This window comes from Littorina saxatilis, linkage group LG9 (assembly GCF_037325665.1).
Source record: "Littorina saxatilis isolate snail1 linkage group LG9, US_GU_Lsax_2.0, whole genome shotgun sequence".
NCBI classification, from domain to species: domain Eukaryota; kingdom Metazoa; phylum Mollusca; class Gastropoda; order Littorinimorpha; family Littorinidae; genus Littorina; species Littorina saxatilis.
This window is the reverse complement of record NC_090253.1, coordinates 39,617,021-39,632,062: the sequence shown is the minus strand read 5'-3', so window position 1 is coordinate 39,632,062 and position 15,042 is coordinate 39,617,021. Positions and strand designations below refer to the sequence as shown.

The following is a 15,042-nucleotide window of genomic DNA, read 5'->3' as shown; positions in this document are numbered from 1 at the left end:
ACATTAAAAAAAGCATTTTTTTTTAAAATTTTACAGTTGCTTGTGATTTAGGTTGTTGTTGTTTTATGTGTATTTTGTGTGTGTGTGTGTGTGTGTGTGTGTGTGTGTGTGTGTGTGTGTGTGTGTGTGTGTGTGTATTTGGTTTTTGTTTGTTTGTTTGTGCATGCGTGCGTACGTGCGCCCGTGTGTGTGTATGTCAGTATGTGTGTGTGTGTGTGTGTGTGTGTGTGTGTGTGTGTGTGTGTGTGTGTGTTTATTTTACTACAAACTGTTCGTGACTGAATACTAAAAGGCAAAAGACATCCGTGATGGGAGGAACAATAAGGACAATGTGTTTCGCTCTCTATAATTATATAGAAGCAGCACTGGCAGCCAGTATTTACAATGAAGGTCAAACTTTGGATTCTTCTGAAGACGAAGTGACAATAGACAGGGAAAACAAAGAGGCCGCGGACACAGTGGTAAGATGTATCCTCTTTTTCTCATTGTTATTCTCTTGAAGCTCTTGTGTGTGCGTCGTTTGTTCTTTTTGTTCTGACGACGAAGTTTCATTGGACACGGAGAGGCTGTTAACACAGTGGTAAGATTTATACTTTTTTTTCTATCATTGTTATTCTCTTGAATGCTCTCTTTTGTCTTTTGTTCTTTTTCTTTTGCTTTAGCCTCTTCTTCGTCCTTCTTCTTCACCTATTTGTAAATTAGTTGGTTTTTTGTTTCCTTGGTTACACGCTTTGTGTTTTTCTCTGATACTTTTCATCCTTTTCCTTTGACTATTTTTGCTGCGACAAAAGACCGCTATCGTTTCATGTCCACATTGTGTTTGGCCTGTTTGACATTTTTCCTGTATACAAAAAGATTTTCCCCCATATAGCTACAAGCTGTAAAGATACACTCCTTCATGCGCAGGTGATCATTTTCACAAGTACCAATACATCGCGAGCTGTTCACTATTTGAAAAAGCAACGAGTGTAAATCTGGTACGATACAGAAAGCCATGTAGTATTCTGTTTATTCTACATACTGTACTTACGTGTATTTTACTGAAAATGTCCTGCAGTCGAGGCAGCTAAATTGAAGACGCTTGTTTTGGAACCTCGATCTCTTCTAAAGCCTCGTGCAATCTATTACGTCAAAGTAAAGAAACGTCACTCTGAAAGTGTGGCGTGACGTGTTAGTTCTAAAAATTCATCGAGGGTACTTAGCGAGCGCAATTTTGTTTCTCTATAATGACGTTTGTCTTGGTGACTTTGGCATCATAAGCAGTGGAAAAACAGGTCCCTGCCAGACTTGCTTGACATGAACTCATTTACATGATATAGCCTACCCACGTGTGATTTGAACGATTAACTCACGAGTGTCTCCCTCACGTATGTAGGATAAAGATTTGTTCAGGCTTTTGCATGGAATAAGAGCATCGTTCAACTTAAACCTATAACCTGTAATCATTAGCCCGACTTCTTCTTGTGCAGAATTACATTTTGTTTGTGGAACTACTTTTGTAAGTGACTTCTTAGTCAATCTGTTCAATTAGCTCGACGAGAAAATTGCCGTTCTGCATAGAATACAATCAGTCTGCTGATTTGAGGTATGTGTCCAAGTGAAGGCATGCTCTTATTCTATGGTAAAAGCTTTGACAGATCGGCGGTGGTGAACACGATCGTGTACGCGGGATGAACGGTACTTTTAAACACACACACACACACACACACAGACAAACACACACGCATGCATACACACACAAACACACGCGAACACACACACACACACCCCCACACACACACACGAACACACACACACACACACACAACACACACGATCACACACACACACACACACATACACGCACGCATGCACACACACACACAACACACACACACACGCGCATGCACACACACACAAACACACACAGACACACGCACGCACACTCAAATTAAATAAATACCTTCAAGGATTCGCTGGTACCATTCATTCATTTTAACCTTTATCTCCTTTTTCCTCCTATGTTTTGTATTTTTGTTTTCTTTTCTTTTCGAAACATCTAAAGGAGTGTGGGTACTTAGGAAAGCTGAGCAACGGGGGTCACGTGGCAATGTCTGACGCCGCCTTTTAAACAGGCCTGCTTTTTTGTGTGCCTTATCCAGAAAATCATAAAATTGCTTCTTCTTGTGCATTGTTTGCTGAGAACATTATCTAGATTGACATGGGTGTAAGTTACAAAGTCAATTCAGATGGGAACAAAACGCAGTAAACCAGGCTACTTCTTCTTCTTCTTCTTCTGCGTTCATGGGCTGAAACTCCCATGTACACTCGTGTTTTTTGCACGAGTGGAATTTTACGTGTATGACCGTTTTTTACCCCGCCATTTAGGCAGCCATACGCCGTTTTTGGAGGAAGCATGCTGGGTATTTTTGTGTTTCTATAACCCACCAAACTCTGACATGGATTACAGGATCTTTTTCGTGCGCACTTGGTCTTGTGCTTGCGTGTACACACGGGGGGTGTTCGGACACCGAGGAGAGTCTGCACACAAAGTTGACTCTGAGAAATAAATCTGTCGCCGAACGTGGGGACGAACTCACGCTGACAGCGGCCAACTGGATACAAATCCAGCGCGCTACCGACTGAGCTACATGCCCGCCCACCAGGCTACTGATTTGCGGTATGTGAAAGCACGGTCGGATCTCAGTATGGTCTACACGAGAAATCCAGTATCTGTAGGCCCTCTAAGAACTATAAAAGTCATTCCACAAAATGTGACCAAGGAAATAAGCTCACTTTCAATCAAAAGGAAGACAAATTCAATTCTTAAGGTTCTCACAACAGCTAGAGAGAAAAGTGTACTTTGATATTTGTACCAGTTCCCCCTGACAAAGTATCATTATCTTGTTCTCCTTTTGTACGGCTGTGCATCATCAGTTTGTTGGCAACTGTGCGGCCAGTGAAACAAACGGGCCAGGCAGAGAGGCATGCAAGTCTTTTTTGTGTGCATTCGTTACTCAGCAGTTATTGATTATTAATCAAGCATGTATTTCCTCTCTTAATCCTTTTTTTCTCCCCCGAAATCGGCGTATGGCTGCCGAAATGGCAGGGTAAAAACGGTCATACACGTAAAAACCTACTTGTGAAAAAAAACCCATGTGTACGTGGGAGTTTCAGATGAAGCAGATCCTTTTTTCGGTTTTGACCTTTCAGGTACAGGGGAGCCCCTGGTTTTACGAAAACCCTCCCCATCCCCCATTTTAGACTTCCTCCCCTTAAAGACTTTGCTTTTGCAGATTTTCTGTTATCTTCCGTAATATTACCTCCATTTTAAGACTCATTCCTTGTTAAGACCAGATTTTCTCAGATTGTTTAAAGGTTTTACTGTTTAACAGGGAGAGGGAGAAAGAGACTTGTATGCAAATCTAGGACCACAAAGGCTTGATGTGTAGGACGGTTGCGACTAGTTTTCTTAGGTTTTCTCCCACCTTGAAAATGATGCTGATGAGAGAAAGGAGAAGAGCGTTTCAAGCAATGAAGCAGCCAACCGATTAAAGGTCACACATACACACACACATTCACACACACACATAATTGTTTTTCTCTCTCTCCAATAAAAATTCTTAAAACGAATTATGTGGTATTATTCATTCTTTTCTATTGGTGTTTTTTTCAGTGAATGATCGATCCAATGAAAATACTTTACAAACGGTAGAACAAAACTTGAAGTCCCCCCCACACACACACATATATATACTCACACATACACACACACACACACATGCAAGCACTCACACACACATTTATTCAAACTCTCTCTCAGCTACAGAAAGTTCAAATTATGGCAATACAAATAAATATACCTGCAAATTTCAAACGACAGTAATATCCCATCCAATGGATGTCAACATAGAAAAAGACATACAATAGCATGAACAATCTTCACATCAAAAGGATTTAAAAACAAAACCACCACACATTCTGGACGGCAAATCAGACCACGCTAAATTAGGACGGTTGCTGATTACTTCTACACATGTAAGTTCAACAGACATTTTTACTGTACAAAAGACATCTGACAGAACAGTTTACTCCATGGAAAGCACTGGAGGTCTGCTATGTCATGGAATCACCAGGACCCCCACAGATGGCCCTCCTAAAGGGTCCATGGACCCCCTCAGTGGAGTGGGGGGCCCGGCAGCTCAGTTGGTAGAGCACTGGACTTGTGATCGAAGGCCGCAGGTTCGAATTCAGGCTGGGACGGACACGGGTCAACCTTATGTGAAGACCCAGACATGGAAGCCATATCCCACCCCTGTGTCACCACAATGGCACGTAAAAGACCTTATTCATTCTATCATAAGTGCAGATGGCTGATACCACCTAAACACGCATACACTTGTGTATCTCATCAAAAGCCGTGAGGGCGTAAAAACTCGAATTTTCATATAACCCATATCATGTCCGTAAGAGGCGAAATATTTAGCCTGTAGGACAGTAAGCATTCTCTCTTTCCTTTTTTTTCCTCAGTGGAGTTTATGAGGGTCCCCGAAGTCCAGGGGCCGGCAGTGTACTTATAACACATAAGGCCAAAAAAAAAATAGGTCTGTTTACGGTAACATAGGCCAAAAAAATAAAGTCGGTAGGTCGGGATTTTTTTTTTTTTTTTTTTTTTTTTTCTCCCAAAAAACCATATTTTTACGTTATTTTGCCAAAAAAACCAAGACTTTTTTTTTTTTTTCCCAAATGCCAAAAAAAAGTCTAGGGTCGCGCGAAAAAACTAGGGTCGGTCGGGTTACCGTAAACAGACCTATTTTTTTTTTTGGCCTAAAAGAACATTCTTGCATTTCTACGTTTAGTGGGTCCCGGGCCCCCCTCCATGAATTTCTAGTACCAGGTACGTGTTTTAGGCTTCTTGTGTGTATAGGACGCAGGGATGCACAGTTTGGGGAGCCCTGAATCACTGGCCTTTGTCATTTATTTCTCAGAGTCAACTTTGTGTGCAGACTCTCCTCGGTGTCCAAACACCCCCGTGTGCACAAGACCAAGTGCGCACGAAAAAGATCCTGTAATCCATGTCAGAGTTCGGTGGATTATAGAAACACGAAAATACCCAGCATGCTTCCTCCGAAAGCGGCGTATGGCTGCCTAAATGGCGGGGTAAAAACGGTCAAACACGTAAAAGCCGTGGGAGTTTCAGCCCATGAACGAACAAACAAACAAACTGGCCTTTGTCATCGAAGACAGATGACATTGCTGTATCGTTTCACCGTGAACTATATATATCCAAAGTATCTGGGGTTCACTGTTCAATACTACTGTCTAGCAACAAATGACACTGTCCCTGAATTTCACAATTCATTTGACCTAATGGAATGTTTCACAGGTCATCTGTGCCATGCACTGGTTAGGATATGTTTCACAGAGGACGAAAGGCACTCATGTTGTGCTTGACGATAAACTGTGCACCACTGATTCTACTTGTGACCGGAGGTTAGCAATCACATGGATTTATTCTGCAGCAGTATCTGATGATAAACTTCACTTCATGGAATGTATCCCAGATCACCTATTTCACAAATTCATCACCTTTTGTTCTGAAGAAGATATGACACTGTTGCAGAGTGTTGTCTTACCTTTTTCCTTAAATGTACCTATACTATCAGAGACAATCCATCCAATGAACGGATCACCTTTACTTCTACAGCAAATAAATGAGACTCAGCTAGTTCCTGACAATGAACCTCATTCCCCTGGATGTATAAGATTTCCTGGTTCTGGACCTGGATCCCCACCAGGTGATGGTCTAAGCATACATCATAGTAGCAGATTCCTGAGAAGTCTCACCATAACTTTATCCAGTGCATTACTTTCTCAGGTCAACTTTTCATCGACTCATCAGCTTTTGTTCTGCAGAAGTCGGATGAGTTTGCTGCAGTGACTGACCAGATCGCTGCCTGAGGTGAGAGCATTGTGGGCCAGGCTGCTGCCAGGTCGCGACCCCGGGGTCTCAGGTCGAGGGGTCATGGCCCGTGAGCCGGGGCGAGGGGTGTTGGCCAGCGTCAGGCTGCTGAGGCGATCGACGGCCTTCAACACCATCAGCTCCTGCAGAGTGATAAGTGAGCGATGTGGGAATGATGTATGGTGAAAGAATAAGGTAGCTGCTGTCATTCTTCTCTGCTGTCTTTAACAACCCCCCCCCACACACACACACACATTTTAATAGTGCCATTTTATAGAAAATATTTTCACATAATTCTCAGACATCTCAAATCAGTTAATTTTTTTTAATTTTCTCTTCTCATATTTTCCCAGACAAACCTGCATTTGTTTTCAGGAACTGTGCAATTTCAAACTAACATACCTGTATTTCTGGCACTAATATTACGCTTCCAATCTCATTTTTGAGTTTTGTTGAAGGCCAAACAGTACACACACACACATAAACACACACACACACACACACATGTAAACACACACATGCACACACATGTAAACACACACACATACACACACACACACACATACATACACACACAAAACAGAAAATGCACAGGAGAGACAGGCACTGAGGCAGTCGATAAGATAAAGAGGTCATTCTCACCTTGCGTAGATCTTCCTGCTGACAGAGACTGCGCAGCGCCAGTAACGCGCTGACCTGTACAGAGGGCTGGGAATCGTGGGACGCTACCTCCAGCAAGCTGAAACACATCACAACCATTACTTTTCTCATACAATTCTCTGACAAATTGGAACTTTCGGAGTAGAGTGGAACCTTTCTTTAAGGCCTAAACAAACTGAGGAAGTAAGGTCTGAAAAAGGAGGGAGTCCTTACTGAAGTTATATGAACAGAAAATCTGACAAATCCAGGTCTTCAAAGAGGAAAGACTTAATTAATTATTAATCATTTAAGGGGGGTTCCACTGTACTTTTGATGAGGGAAAGCCAATGGCAGAGTACCAGTATACAGTCACCACTTCACCAGTTCAATTTTTCCTGCAAACACACACACCTTTTTCTTCTTCTTCTGCGTTTGTGGGATGAAACTCCCACGTACACTCATGTTTTTGCACGAATGGATTTTTACGTGTATGACCGTTTTTACCCCGCCATTCAGGCAGCCATGTGCCACTTTTGGGGGAAGCATGCTGGGTATTTTCGTGTTTCTATAACCCACCGAACTCTAACATGGATTAGAGGATCTTTTCCGTGCGCACTTGGTCTTGTGCTTGCATGTACACAAAGGGGGTACGGCACAAGCAGGTCTGCACATAAGTTGACCCGGGAGATCGGAAAAATCTCCACCTTAACCCACCAGGCGTGGCCAGGATTCGAACCCACAACCTTCCGCTTTGGAGGTCGGCGTCTTACCACCAAGCCATTGCACCCTTTTTTAATCAGTGTTGTTCCCAGGCCTTGTTCTTCCGTCACTGACGCATACTTTTTAAATCTGACACATCGGTCTGATTCCTGGCCGGTTGACAGTTTGATATTTTGGACATGTAAGAGGCCGTCTGACCATCGATTTCCTACCAAGCAGACAAAGCTAGGACATTTGGACCAATATATATTTTCAATCCAGGTCCAACTGACCTTTTTTCCTCTGATGCTTAGAGCATCGCTGTACAATTCCTTGGAAACTTTGACAAAGAATACTCAAGCCCTTAAAAAGCACATAGTAAAGAATTTGAGCAAGCACCAAATTGACAAAAATGTACACATTTCTTGTCTTTTGCTTTTCTTCTTTGTTCCTTTGGAAAATATTTCCCACCTTCATTTTACTCATCAGCTTGAGATGAGTACGTTTAGGCAAACTAGCTTCAAAATGATGTCTCTACTTATAAAATGAGACTAATAACTGAATTCTACTCACTGTGCCATGATTTTGGCCTTCTTCAGTTCAGGGCACAGCACTGCCGCGTGCATCCCCAGGTTTCCACAGGCACCTGAAAAACAGAAATATATTGACAACAATGATAGACATAGTCTGTGACACCAAACATTTCCCACAAAGTGGTGCGCACATGCACACACACTCTCTCACACACAGACACACACTTACAGACATGCAAACATGCACACACACACACACACACATACACACACACACACACACACACACACACACACACACAGGCATGCAAACGTGCACACACACACACACGCACACACACACACACACACACACAGACATGCAAACATGCACACACACACACACACACACACACACACATACACACACACACACACACACGTGCATGCACACACACACACACACACCTATCCTGATACATTTTTATATCACCTATACATCATTCTAAAATAAAATAAAGAGTATCCACCCCCCATCACACCATCAACCACCCTTCTCTCCCCCAACCCATCCTTACCCCTCAAATCCACCAGGATATCTCCCTGCCATATCATCCCTTTTTCATGATGTTTTTCTTGCTCAACCCATTTCACCAGTCTGAAGTCTGTAGTCTCAGTGTGAATCAAATTCTTATCCACTTCAGAAGGCAAAACAAACACCTATTAGTTATACCAGCCCCTGCAGCCCTAGAGGCAGACATTCTTAGGTCTGAATAAGTAGGTCATCTTAAGCTGGCCAAGCACAAGAGGTTTTCATTCATGTAGGTGGGTCATGCAAGCATAAACAACTGGGACGACTACCTAGTTTGGTTCTTTGTCGCTGAACGAGTCTGTGAACAAGTGAAACTGTTTTTTTTGTTGTTAAGGCTCAATGAGAAACCGAATTGTGATGACACAAAAAAAGCACCAGAGGGTTTTGTTTAGAAGAGAACAAAATTTACTTATCTGAGAGAGAGAGAGAGAGAGAGAGAGAGAGAGAGGGAGAGAGAGAGAGAGAGAGAGAGAGAGAGAGAGATCTGAGAGAGAGAGAGAGAGAGATCTGAGAGAGAGAGAGAGAGAGAGATCTGAGAGAGAGAGAGAGATCTGAGAGAGAGAGATCTGAGAGAGAGAGAGAGAGAGAGAGAGAGCGAGAGAGAGAGAGAGATCTGAGAGAGAGAGAGATGGAGAGAGAGAGGGGGAGAGATGGAGAGAGAGAGAGAGAGAGAGGAGAGAGAGAGAGAGGGGAGAGACAGAGGGAGAGAGAGAGAAATCTGAGAGTGAGAGAGAGAGAGAGGGAGAGAGAGAAGAGAGAGAGAGAGAAACAGAGAGAGAGGGGAGAGGGAGAGAGAGAGAGAAGAGAGAGAGAGAAAGAGAAACAGAGAGAGAGAGAGAGAGAGAGAGAGAGAGAGAGAGAGAGAGAGAGAGAGAGAGACAGAGAGAGAGAGAGACAGAGAGAGAGATTTGTGAGAGAGAGAGATGGAGAGAGAGAGGGGGAGAGATGGAGAGAGAGGGAGAGAGAGAGAGGGGAGAGACAGAGGGGGAGAGAGAGGGAGAGATGGGAGGGCTTGGAGAGAGGAAGAGAGAGAGAAAGAGGAGAGCGAAAGAGATCTAGAATGTGTGTGTGTGTGTGTGTGTGTGTGTGTGTGTGTGTGTGTGTGTGTGTGTGTGTGCATGCATGAGTATGGATGTGCAGGAATTAGACCAGAATCAACACAAAATAGGCCACTTGCCCACTTACGCCTGTGCTGTTTGATAAATACGGAGATGTAATATGGAATTAGGCCAGACCATGTAATGCGACACAATTTCCCTTCCTGCTTGTAATTGTCCACTGTGAATGACCAGGAAACACACACTTGTCCACAAGTATGGACAGTGGGAAAGACATAAATTGCTTGCCAGAAATGTGACACACATTTTATGTACAGTAGAACACGTCCACAACAACCTCATTATAGACAGGTGGTCCTCATGGAGTGATGAATTATACAGTCAAACCTGTCCTGATAACCATCACATTCCCATTCCGACCACCACAAAGAAACCACCTCAAGGTTCAATCCTTCTTCAGTCCCCTTTCCATAATACACACTCTAACTCTCACATCCCCCCCTTAACCCCCCCCCCCCCCCCATTCACACAGACAGACAAACACACTGGCAGCATTGGCTGTAGTCCTGGTCTGTAACATACACTCTCTTTCACACACACACACACACACACACACACACACACACACACACACACACACGCACGCACACACACACGCACACACACACACATATGTGAACAGCTCAGATCATGGGTAATTTTAACACCTTCACATTTAAATGCTTATTTTATAGCCATCCATTGAATTGAGAAGAAAACAAAGCATACTAAACTGCTAAGCATGAATCAAACAATAAGAAAATAAAAAGAACCAACAGCATCGTTTTGTATGTGTGGGTAGTAAACACGTTTTATTTACAAAACACGGCGGAAAATGGCGACAAATTTGTTGCACAGCGACAGGTCACTTTCTTCAACCAAGGCCAGTACTTTCATACATGACAAAGGAAAGCAAATATGGCCTGAATAATAAAGTTATAGTGTTCCTTTGCGTGTCTGAGTGATAAACTGTTTTAACCAACTATCTTCTGAAACGTAATTGCACTCAGCAGATTTGTCTTCCGCTCATAACTTTCGTGTCACACGGTCTTTGCGACAAACAGATAGATCGCATTCTCGCAGAAAATCATTGACAACACAGACCAGTCATTTTTAGCATTGCATTTGGGAAGGGCTACTATTATAGTGTGTTTTAAGAAAGAAAAACATTACAGTATCGGCAGAACACGACCAAATGGGTTTTCGTGTCACAGCGTTATGGGCGTGAGATTGTTTAGACTTTTTGTTCTCACACTGTAGCAAAATCATTGACAACACAGACAAGTCAGTTTTAGCATAGACATTGGGAAAGGCTACTATTATAGTGTGTTTTAGGAAAGAAAAACATTATAGTATCGGCAGAACACGACCAAATTATGACAAATGAGTTTGCGTTTTGGGCGTTATGGGCGTTTTTTCACACTGCAGATCATATCTCAAAAACTACGGAGTGGATCTTTATGAAATTTGATATGGATATTTTTGACTGGATTTTCTCATAGAAGGTTTTTCCGTTTATTGATAGGACAGTTTGATGACGTCATATTTTACCGTTTGCCAAAAGGTCGAGGTAGCACTTTCACAGTTACAGTTTTTCATCAATTTGATCGAATTTCTTATCACACAATCTCAGATCTAGGCCGGATTATGGGATTGCATTTCAGTTTGGTCACTTAAAGTTTTGTTATTGAAATGTTTGTTCGAAATGTCATTTTTTCAAATTTTTAAAAACTAATATTTGAAACAAAAAATGTATATTGGTGTATTCCCTATTGCGTCCTGTATCTAAAACTATATAGTTTTGTTGTTTTGTATTGATAATTATGCTTAAAAATGAAGAAAACCGATAAATAACCACTATCTTTATTTATGAAAAAAGACACTTAAAAACAACTTCTATCTATTCCTTACCATTTTCTGATTCCAAATATATATAGTTTCATGGTGTTTGACGTTGAAAATAGGCTAAAACTTAACAAACTCGGATCGTTGAATGGAAATTATACTTCCAAGCTCCGTGCAGCTGACAACATGATAAAAACACGTCATTTCAAGTGTGGAACACGCTCATGACGTCATACTGAAAGGTGATGAATTATGGCTTCACCTTGCGATGTTTCATTTCAAACATGGTAACATTTTTAAAGGGGTTTCTTTCTCAGATTTCTGTTTGCCCTCTGTCTGTCTCTCTATGTCTCCGTCTGTCTGACTGATTCAATTAAATGTGTAATTACTTAGTTTTGCAAAAGTCAAACTAAGTATGATATACCTAATTGATTCAGGTCTCTAAATTCTTATTGTAAAATTGTGAGTTTTATTCAAAACAAATTTAATTGGTGTTTTAAACTCAATAATGGGGCATGCTGTGATGAGCAGAAGAATGTGTGTTTACGAGCACAAAAAGCCCATCAAAGTCAAGAATCGTGTTTTTCTTTTTCTATTTTCACCGTGTAGCTTCCTACAGACACTAAGCAACAGTGTGGTACCACTTACAGTGCAATATCTTGTACTTTGTTTTTGACGTCTGTGCAACACTTCATTGACCCATGATCTGAGCTGTTCGCCTATACACTCTCACCGCAATCCCTCCCCCCTTGACTACATCCATCCTAGTTCACACAGACAGACAAAGACACTTACTGGCTGCATTGGCTCTGGTCTTGGTCTGGGGGTCTCGTAACAGTTCTACAAGTGCAGGGATGGCCGACTTCAGCTTGGGATAGAGTTGACCGCTGTGATAACTGGCGTTGCCTATGGCATATGCTGCTCCCTGCAAATATCACATGTTATTTGTATTTTTGACAAAAATATGACAGGACCGCACTAGCGGTTGAGGTCAACAAAACCTGTTGAGATGTGTGTCAAATGTCATATTTATGTTAAAAAAACACAAAAAACATATATGTACTGATCCATTGAAGTTAAAATTCTGCTTTTTATTTATGACTTAATGCACAAAGTCCTATCAAACTTCACACTCTGAATTTCAAAGGACTCACCTTTCTCACATTTCCGTCTTCGTCCTTCAGACACTTGACAAGACCCTGTAGGATTTTGTCCCTGCAAGGAATATTCACAATTGTCAAAAATGTTCATAAACAGCACTGGTCAATGATAAACAACACGAACACAACACAAGCATTTTACATATCACAGTCTAAACATGTACTGAAAGAGGTGTATATTTTCTGCTGGTGCACATGCATATACACACACAGATGCGCGCACACACACAAACTCATGCATGCCAGGACACACGCACTCACACACACAAATGTACACACACACACAAACACACACACACCGAACTTAAGCCAAGAAGCTAAACCGTAAGATATAAACCATGTTTAAACTTGGGAGCAAAACACAATCATAAACAGGAACAAAACACACACAAAACTACTTCATTGAACAAAAACAAGGTCTAGTATCAAACAAGGGATAAACAGAAAACGGTACATGTCACAAAGACTGTGCACACCCTCCCCCCCCCCCCCCCCCCCTTTTTAAAACCTCCAAAATTCGGAGACCATCAGGTCTAAAAAAGTAGGTATTCTGAAAATGAAGGTAAATTTACAGAGGTCATGCACAGAAAATCTTAAAAGGTTTTAATAGATGGATAGTCTTGAATTGAGAGGCGGGATCTTAAAAGGGGGGTTCTACTGTACAAGGCTGGATGCAGCACTGTATAGGCAGAGAAAAATCACCTCTGTCCAAGAACAGGGTACATCTGCGTGTCGTGCTTCATCAGGTTTCCCAGGAGGCTGCATGTTCTAGACTTGACCACTGCTGAACTGTGGCCGATCAGCGATGTCAGTGGAGAATAGTCACCTGGAAAAAAAAAGTATTCATATTTTGTCCAAGTTGTGTGGTTGAATGTTTTTCCCCCCAAGAAATGACACTCATGCAATAAGATACTAAACAGATGAAACAGAGTAACAGACACAAAGTAAAAACAGATGAAACAGACACAAAGACAAACAGAGTAACAGACACAAAGACAAACAGATGAAACAGAGTAACAGACACAAAGACAAACAGATGAAACAGACACCAAGACAAACAGATGAAACAGAGTAACAGACACAAAGACAAACAGAGTAACAGACACCAAGACAAACAGATGAAACAGACACCAAGACAAACAGATGAAACAGAGTAACAGACACAAAGACAAACAGAGTAACAGACACAAAGACAAACAGATGAAACAGAGTAACAGACACCAAGACAAACAGATGAAACAGACACCAAGACAAACAGATGAAACAGAGTAACAGACACAAAGACAAACAGATGAAACAGAGTAACAGACACAAAGACAAACAGATGAAACAGAGTAACAGACACCAAGACAAACAGATGAAACAGACACCAAGACAAACAGATGAAACAGAGTAACAGACACAAAGACAAACAGATGAAACAGAGTAACAGACACAAAGACAAACAGATGAAACAGAGTAACAGACACAAAGACAAACAGATGAAACAGACACCAAGACAAACAGATGAAACAGAGTAACAGACACCAAGACAAACAGATGAAACAGAGTAACAGACACAAAGACAAACAGATGAAACAGAGTAACAGACACAAAGAGAAACAGATGAAACAGAGTAACAGACACAAAGACAAACAGATGAAACAGAGTAACAGACACAAAGACAAACAGATGAAACAGAGTAACAGACACAAAGACAGAGTAACAGACACAAAGACAAACAGATGAAACAGAGTAACAGACACAAAGACAAACAGATGAAACAGAGTAACAGACACAAAGATAAACAGAGTAACAAACACCAAGACAAACAGATGAAACAGAGTAACAGACACAAAGACAAACAGAGTAACAGACACAAAGACAAACAGATGAAACAGAGTAACAGACACAAAGACAAACAGATGAAACAGAGTAACAGACACAAAGACAAACAGATGAAACAGAGTAACAGACACAAAGACAAACAGATGAAACAGAGTAACAGACACAAAGACAAACAGACGAAACAGAGTAACAGACACAAAGACAAACAGATGAAACAGAGTAACAGACACAAAGACAAACAGATGAAACAGAGTAACAGACACCAAGACAAACAGATGAAACAGAGTAACAGACACCAAGACAAACAGATGAAACAGAGTAACAGACACAAAGACAAACAGAGTAACAGACACCAAGACAAACAGATGAAACAGAGTAACAGACACCAAGACAAACAGATGAAACAGAGTAACAGACACAAAGACAAACAGATGAAACAGAGTAACAGACACAAAGACAAACAGATGAAACAGAGTAACAGACACAAAGACAAACAGATGAAACAGAGTAACAGACACAAAGACAAACAGATGAAACAGAGTAACAGACACAAAGACAAACAGATGAAACAGAGTAACAGACACAAAGACAAACAGAAAAAGGGAAAGAGAGACAGATTGAGACAGCTTGAGACAGAGGTGCAAAGGAACTGCATTCTGTACGTGCATGTACCCATGTGTGTGTGCGAGCGTGCACGTATGTGATAGCAGGTCTGTCAAGTCAGTCAAAA

At 41.6% G+C, this 15,042-nt stretch overlaps 1 protein-coding gene across 3 annotated transcripts in view; it reads right to left on the bottom strand.

Moving 5' to 3' along the window:
* Nucleotides 1-3,807: 3,807 nt before the first annotated feature.
* LOC138976044 (serine/threonine-protein kinase 36-like) overlaps nt 3,808-15,042 on the bottom strand; it is a 53,013-nt gene continuing 41,778 nt past the window's right edge. For all 3 annotated transcript variants that reach the window (XM_070348838.1, XM_070348840.1, XM_070348839.1), the window contains 6 exons: nt 13,188-13,311; nt 12,480-12,540; nt 12,121-12,250; nt 7,853-7,925; nt 6,584-6,680; nt 3,808-6,084 (listed from right to left, as the gene is read on the bottom strand). In XM_070348838.1, the coding sequence (XP_070204939.1) occupies nt 5,878-6,084; nt 6,584-6,680; nt 7,853-7,925; nt 12,121-12,250; nt 12,480-12,540; nt 13,188-13,311 (692 nt within the window). In that variant the 3' untranslated portion in view covers nt 3,808-5,877. The remainder of the gene's footprint in view (nt 6,085-6,583; nt 6,681-7,852; nt 7,926-12,120; nt 12,251-12,479; nt 12,541-13,187; nt 13,312-15,042) is intronic.